The 8,089-nt window shown below is 27.9% G+C and overlaps 1 protein-coding gene across 3 annotated transcripts in view; it reads right to left on the bottom strand.

Moving 5' to 3' along the window:
* Gnptab (N-acetylglucosamine-1-phosphate transferase subunits alpha and beta) overlaps window positions 1-8,089 on the bottom strand; it is a gene marked incomplete in the record, with an annotated part of 18,297 nt that overhangs the window by 1,959 nt on the left and 8,249 nt on the right. For 2 of the 3 annotated variants that reach the window (XM_024361551.2, XM_067049679.1), the window contains 5 exon segments: window positions 1,206-1,343; window positions 4,440-4,574; window positions 6,010-6,071; window positions 6,382-6,544; window positions 7,983-8,089. In XM_024361551.2, coding sequence (XP_024217319.2) covers window positions 1,206-1,343; window positions 4,440-4,574; window positions 6,010-6,071; window positions 6,382-6,544; window positions 7,983-8,089 — 605 coding nt within the window. 3 annotated transcript variants of the gene reach the window in all.

Raw genomic sequence — 8,089 nt, 5'->3', positions numbered from 1 at the left:
TTCTCCTCATTTATCATCCACGGTCAACTATCTCTCATAATTATAATTTTTTACATTGTTCCATACCAGTTTACTTTATTATATACCTATCAATTTATTATTTTGTGTAGAATAAGAAAAAAATATTATTGACTCTACTAAATGTATAAAAACAAAAAGACGCCTTCCAATAAAATAGATCAAAACATTGTTATTTGGAAAAAGTAAATCAGCTTCGTTCTTAAGTAGTATTTCAAAACCTTAATTAATCCTTTTCAGAGAAACCAAAAATTATAATTTTTTGGATTTAATTTTTAGCAGAATGTTTTTCTGCTATCCGGCATTTACCTAACCATTCACAACTCCTCCGGATTTTTTCCAAATCTACCATTACTATAACTTTTGTAAAGCTGAATTTCTACTCTTCTAACCCACACCAACAAATTGAAGATAATATGTTTCTCTGAGGGAGAAAAAGTAATTGAAAATAGAGAAAAACTTAAATTTTTTTCTAGTCCAGTTTTTGCCATTTGTGGTTTATAATGGCCTAAGCCACTCTCAAATTTTGTGCAAATTGGTAGAGTCATGTTTAGTTATTGCAATTTCTGTAATTTAAAAAAAAATATATACATATTGAAGGCCCTATAGTAAGACAAAAATTTGACCAAAAGTTAATTATTATGAAAATGTTTAAGGGTTCTTTTAAATGCGAAAAAACAAATTTGTCTCACCTCAGACAAATATTAATATGAAAAAGCAAGCCAGAATTGTTTTCTTAAAAACCCTCAAATACAAAATTTCACAGAAATAAAAAAAGTTTATGCTTGATACAGAGTTGGTTGTTTTTCCCTTTTTATCGGTAAAATGTAACAAAATTAAAGTATGTATATTATGTATAAATAAAAAATGTAAACAAAAATTAATGTTTCATTAGATTTTTATAATTCCCTAACAAGTTCGATACCAGAGCTTGAAAAGTAAATCCTGTAGGATAGTCCAAGGAAATTTTTCTTTACAATATGATTTTAAACAGCAATGTACTCTTTAATATCATATAACAATAATGAATAATGAGGAAATCGATAATATTTCTTGCTTGCAGGAAGATATTAAATTAATAACTATTTACATAATTTTAACACAATTTCTTATAATGAGATATTAAATCACAAATTTCTATTCATTTAAATTTAATCAAGCTAGAAAAATTGTTCTGTGCCACCTACCTGTTTCTGACTTCAGAAGATAGCTCAAACGGTGACGGAATAGGAAAGAGAGAATGATAAAAATCTATTAGTACTGATTTTGCCAAATCATTCTCACTGCTCTTATGGTCCATATTATCATTAAGGCAAATAAATTTTCTGAAAATAAATTAATACATAGAAATAAAATAATCATAATGTTTTCATAAGTAAATCATCAAAGAAACCGTACATTTAACACATTTATAATATTATTAGTATAATATTAATACAATGAGTGTAAAATATATAATGATACAACTATATTAAGTATAATAATAATAATAATGAAACCGTGCAGCCTTGATCAAATGTATTAGGCACCCAAATATTTTATTAAAACAAAGTAGGGGGGAATACAATAAAATATTTTATAAACAATATTTTCATAAAAAAAAACACAAGAAAATACTCAATTTAATATTTTGTAATCAACCTACTAGCTTTCCTCATTTCAGTTTTTGTTTTTGACATGGAATTTACAAACAATCTTTTTTGTTTGTCTATTTTTCCCACTCTTCTTTTAAAAATAAGAAAACAAATCTATCTTTATAAGGTAGGTTACATTTCCAATTGTAAAATTAAAAAATTTAATTTATTCATAGCTTAATTGAATAAAAATGATTGAACTGTGGAAATTGAGGAGGCCAGTTGAGTACCAAAAAATTATTTTTTTAAATCATTCTCTAGAAAAATGTTTTCTATTTTGTTCAAAAGTAGAAATATTGATTCAGATAATGGTTTCAAAGTTTGATTTAGCTTTGATAAGTAGGAATCGCAATTCATTCTCGCTCGCTTCATACAACAATATTTTCTCAACACTCCAAATCTTATTTTCTTTCCCATGTTTTATAGTTGGGACCACAACATCCATTTGACAGGACATCATTCTTATAAATGACAAACAGAGTTCCAAAAATTTGTACACAATTTGATATTTTAATATTTTATGAAATGATTTTAATTTAATTTTTACTAACCATATTTCTTGAATTAAAAAACAAATACTTTTTGATCCTTATCTCTCAAATTTGTTTATTTTTCTCCGATGTATCGGTCCTCTATCCATTGTCATCTGGATGTCAGGAGACATCTAAAATGTTCATATTATTTATTTACAAAAAAAATTGCAGGAATTATTTATTAAGTAGTAAAAAACTGAAGGAAAAATCTTCTACATAAAAGAACAGAAAAATAAAGTAAATTTTCTCCACATAATTCTTCCAATCCTAGATCTAAATAAATTATAAGATATGATAGTAGAAATACAGTGTAATGTATTGAGAGAATTGTAAGTAAATAGTACGAATATTTTAGGCATCACCTTGATAAAAGCCCAAGGGCGGAAACGTTGGAGAAAAATAAACAAAGTTGAGAGGTAAGGATCAAAAGATATTTACATTTTAATTAAGTTACCAACTCTGAAACAAAACAATAATATGTAATATATTAATAAACTAACACATTTCTTGGTTCATACTAATTAGATATTGGGTAAGTATTTGTACATAAATAATAATTTTTATTATTGGAGAAGTTTGTCGGGGGGTGCGGTCAACAAAGAATAAACAAAACCATATTTATTTATTTTATGCCGACGTTTCAACCTGAGTTTCAGGTCTTCATCAGGGCTATAGAACAAAAGAGATAACAACAACATTTAGAGTAACATACAATTGAAAAGGAATAGTATACAAACAAATTTAGAATTATACAAAATATTGAATTAAATCATAAATGATAAAAAACTGATAACTGATAATTGAATAGTACAAAATTTTAATTGGTTGATAATCGTGGAATTGTATGGTAGTAAATTGAAAACAGTGACAGAAGAAATATAATATCATGTAGGTAATAAGATAAGTATAATATAAGATATGTAAGTAGTGTCTAAAAAAACTGAAAAATTAAATAAATAAATTGAATGATGATTTGATGTGAATCTACAAATGTTCAATTTTTTGTATTTTTTTTTTAATTCAATATTTTGTATAATTCTAAATTTGTTTGTTTACTATTCCTTTTTAATTGTATGTTACTCTAAATGTTGTTGTTATCTCTTTTGTTCTATAGCCCTGATGAAGACCTGAAACTCAGGTTGAAACGTCGGCATAAAATAAATAAATATGGTTTTGCTTATTCTTTGCTGACCACACCCCCCCGACAAACTTCTCCAATCATTAATCTACGGTCAACTATCTACACCTCATTAATCATTTTTATTATTTAAATTATTTTAAAATGTTTATTGATATAAAAAATATACAAAAACATTCGTACATATATATTTTACAACACACAGATAGTGAAAAAATCCTTTTGTTGAAGCCTATGGGTAATTTTAAATTAAACAATAAAACAATTATGTTTATTATGTAAATGAATGATTGACCATATTTTTCACAATACAAAGGAGATGGTCGGGGGTGCGGTCAAAAGGAACAAGAAATAGTACACAACTATTTAATAAATTATGTTTATTCTTCATACATTCCTTTAAACTTTAGCTTTAGAAATAAATAACTAACAAAAGTTAATAAGTCGGTAATTTAAAAACAAAAACTTGCTTTAAAAGATTATTTTTGAATAAATGAACGATTATGTTGAAAAATAGAGTAAGATACTGTAAAATTTTACATTGATAGCTTTCATCTTTAATTAGTTATACCAATTCTTTCTTTACTTTCTGGATGATCCTCATATGTGAGCCAGGGCAGGAGAATTGTTATGTTTTTGCGCTATCGACATGTTTGGGCTATTTGGCCAACATATTTTCACAAACGAGTTATGATTTTTCATTAAGTTGCTATATAAAAAAGAAATGATTTTCTACATTGTTCTTATACCCTATTTTGTCAATATCAATTGGTAGACTCAATTGTGACAACTGAAAAATTGAGTTCACAACTAATTATCTATAAAGTTTAATTTTGGTCAAAAACTTTTACCATTATCATAAAGAGAACAAACACTGCAATGAGTGTCTTTGTTTACATCATGCTTCTCTTAGAATTTAAAAATAAACCATTAAAGGTATCTCAAATGCCTTTGTAATTGTAATGCCTCAAATTTTTGTAAATGCAACAAGCGTTGGAGTCACCAATAAGTATAAAATTTGATAATTAAATGAAAGAGACAATTTTTTGTGATGCCTAATACTTCTGAACAAGGGTAATGTAATAAGAAAAATAAAATTGTGCTTGACTTTCATACTTAGGATTAGCTCTGATTTGGTCCAAAGAAGTAAGTAAAGTAGTGATATTCGAAACAACCATTTGGAAGCTTGTAGCAACATCAACTTCTGATGATTTCAAAACTAAGTGGTTATATTTTGGCCGTGATCCAAACCTAAGTGTGTTAAAAATGTGAAATTAAAATAATCAACATTAAATTTTATTTTATTAAAACTATCCATACTATCAACAAGATTGTTCAATTGAGAGAATGAATGGGTTGTTTAACACAATGATTATTCATAAAAAAGACTATTAAATATTTCAAAAGACATGTGATACAAATTATTTTAAAAAATATATATTCTTAAAAATAAAGAATTAACAGTTAATGAGAAAGTTGAATGTCAGATTTAGTTCACATAGTTACTGATATGAAAAAAATACGATCATAACAAACATTTCTTGAATGTTATAAAAAATAAACTGTTTATATATTTCAAATTTTGTACGGGTGATTCTTTTCTTTATTAGAGTTTACATCATTCAGAAGACTAGAAAACAATAAAATATTCTTGATTTTTTTTTTTTTAAATCATGAAACAAGTGTTGCCTCTTGAATGCTAAACATATTTGTCTTACACTCTCACTTTCTAGTATTGTATTAGTTCTAAGAACATATAAATTCACAGTAAAAAGTAACTTAAGGTTATTAATAAGTGTTAAATGTTTTAAAATATCTGATGAAAATAAAAGTTAAAAATATTTCATAGATGGGTGTGTGTTTCAGAGATACAAAACATATTTTTCTCATTTCCTGTTTAAAGTGGGGTGTAGGATAGCTTGGTAAGTAAGACACTATGTACTAACTCTAAGGACCCGGTTTCGAATCTGGCTGTGGCAATTATTTATTCTGTTCCTGTAGCCATGAGTCAACTCTGTGGGTTCAGGGACTCCTCTGGGGTCCCCCCAGCTCCATAAAGTGCAAACCTTTATTTGGGAAAAAAGCTAGCAGTTGAGTGTGATCATGAACAAATCACCATCTTGCACAACCATTGTTCAAGAAACAGTACTTTCTTACTAAAGTAATAAATCTGATAAATAGGTTGTAGCAGTACAGATTTTAATTTTTTTCCCTGTTCAAATTAGAAAAACGGTCAGAACTAAAGTAAGGAGGAACCAAAAGAAGGGAATACAAAAAAGAGTGGATTCATTCTCCACCTATTTTCCGAGAAAAGTACACAAATGTGTCAGCCATGTATCTGATGGATACTTGCCCCCGTCAGAAAATTAAAAGATTTAATTAAACTCAAGACATTATAGACAACATAAAATTTTCAAGTCGTATGATAGACTGAAATCCAAATCAGAAATGACATTATACTAAAAGAATTGACCCTTAAAACATTCTTGCTCGTTAATTAAAAAATAAAATTATTTACTCTAATATACTTTTGGTAGAAAAAAATTCTATTGGAAAGGAAAATTATTGAGTAAGCATAAATTAGGAGTAGTGAAAAATAAAAAAAGGAAGCCTTTCTAACCAAAGCTACAGGATTAAGATATAAAAAATTACAATAAAACCTTAACAAAAAAGAATTTTCCCTCACCTGTCCCTCATAATTTTCATCACTTTACTGCATTTAACTAAACTCTTTTTCTCAATGACTGGCTAAAAACAAATCATAGAAAGAAAATATAATCATGGACATAAATTAAATACAATTCATGAAAAATTATTACGAAAATGAAAAAAAGAAGTGAAAAATAATATTTACTCTCAGACCAATAGTTCCCTAAAAAAAAAAACATAATGAGGATAATAAAATTCAATAATTATGAAAAAAGTACTACAGTATAAGAATATTTTTAAATCCTTCTGAAAGCAAATAGAATATTTATAGAACGATTTAAAAATAGGCTTTTTAACAGGTAAAACATTAAATACTACCAACTTTAGCATATGATTTAATAATAGTTACCAAAGTAGAGTCTATATAACGTTCGAATGGAGGCTGAGCAGCAGTAGGTAGTCCTTCCATACATTTAGAAAGCATGCCTTCAAAATGTGAGACAGAATCTTTGGTAAGAGGCAGGCGATAAAGTTGTGCCATTATTGTTCTTATTTCACGGTCCGACCATGTCCTACAGCCCACAAAATAAATTGTTTTATATACAACAAACTCTTAATAATTGGTAGTGCTTGGTTTTTTTTTTTTTATCATGGTGCCTATTTTTATTTTATTGGTTTTTTACCTTCCTCATTACTGGAGGTAAAAAAGTTTTGTATTCATGCTGGAAATAAAAAAAAAAAATTGTCTTCAAATCATATCCTGTTCTGGAAGTAGCTTCTCAGGAGGGCATAAATATTACTGGGGACATCATATCACTGCAACTCCTGGAGTACACGTTGCAGCTAGATGCTGTGGAAAGCAGATGATATGTCAAATAGTAATATGAAAACTGCTCTAACTCTTCAACCTATACCTATTATCAAATGCAATGAGCTCTCTTTCAGTACGACTATCAGTTATCTACAGTATGATTACAATGCCTAGTAGAGGTCTCTCTTTAAGAGAGATAAAACTGGCGTCCACCATCGAACTAAGTTAGCTCTGGACATTCATTGGTAAAGAGTTTTTTTGGCTGTGTTAAAGAAGACTTCAGCAATTATGGAAACCCTATAGTCCAAGTAATCCACTCTGCCAGACGTCACCTATTGGTTAACAAGTGCCTCTTCTAATAAGTATAAAAAAAAATTTAATCAGCTTTTTGGGTTAAAGAATCCAAGTTGTAGTAAGACCAGCTGTTCTTCTAGGACAAATAATATAACTATGTGGCCAGAACTCCGCTCACATCTGCTAATCAACAAAATATGAACTGCCTACACTAAAGAAAAGTATTTATAAATAAAATTGCCTAAACTAGGCTATCCAAGGCGTAATAAAAAAAAACAAAAAAAAAAACAGAATTGAAATTAGATAATAATCTCAGCAGTAACAGAAAGTTATATACATATACCAAAAAATAACCAATGGTGACCATGCTACACCTTTACATACTTGTATTTAGATTCTTTTACCAATAAAAGTTGAAAGATGAGGAAAACAAAGTATTTAATGATCTATGTAGAATAATTTTTATCAGATTTCAAATATTAAAAGATATTTTGTTTATATACTCATTGTTTAGTATTTAGTTGTTTGTTACAAAAATAATATAAGGCAGTGGATGCAAAGGCTCCATGAGCTGAAGCACGCTTTGGAGAAAACTTACGAGTTAGCCTTTACAGATACAATAGAAGCTAAGTTGAGTTCTACACAATAACGGTGCTTGAGCTCGTTTCTGAAAATGAAGTCTCATTAATCAGTTTAACTTATTTTAATTCATTCTTTTTTTTTTTTTTATTATCTGTGATTATAAAACTTGCAGTATATGAATCCATTTAGCCATAAAATAATGTAGTATATTTACTCATATACACCCAAAATTGTAATATTTTACTATTTACTACTATTTAAGTTACAATGATATTTAAAATGGATAACAGTCACTCAAAGGAGATACTTTCAAATAAACTCACCCTGAATTATCGGTATCGAATTTGTCAAAAATTTCATAATCAGATAGAATTTCTCGTTCACTTAAAATGAACTGAAAGTATGAAAATGCAAACTGCATGTCATTAGC

Source organism: Halyomorpha halys, unplaced genomic scaffold (genome assembly GCF_000696795.3).
Source record: "Halyomorpha halys isolate HHAL.00 unplaced genomic scaffold, Hhal_1.1 Scaffold1387.1, whole genome shotgun sequence".
In the NCBI taxonomy this organism is placed as follows: Eukaryota; Metazoa; Arthropoda; class Insecta; order Hemiptera; family Pentatomidae; genus Halyomorpha; species Halyomorpha halys.
This window is presented reverse-complemented; position numbering and strand designations above follow the sequence as displayed.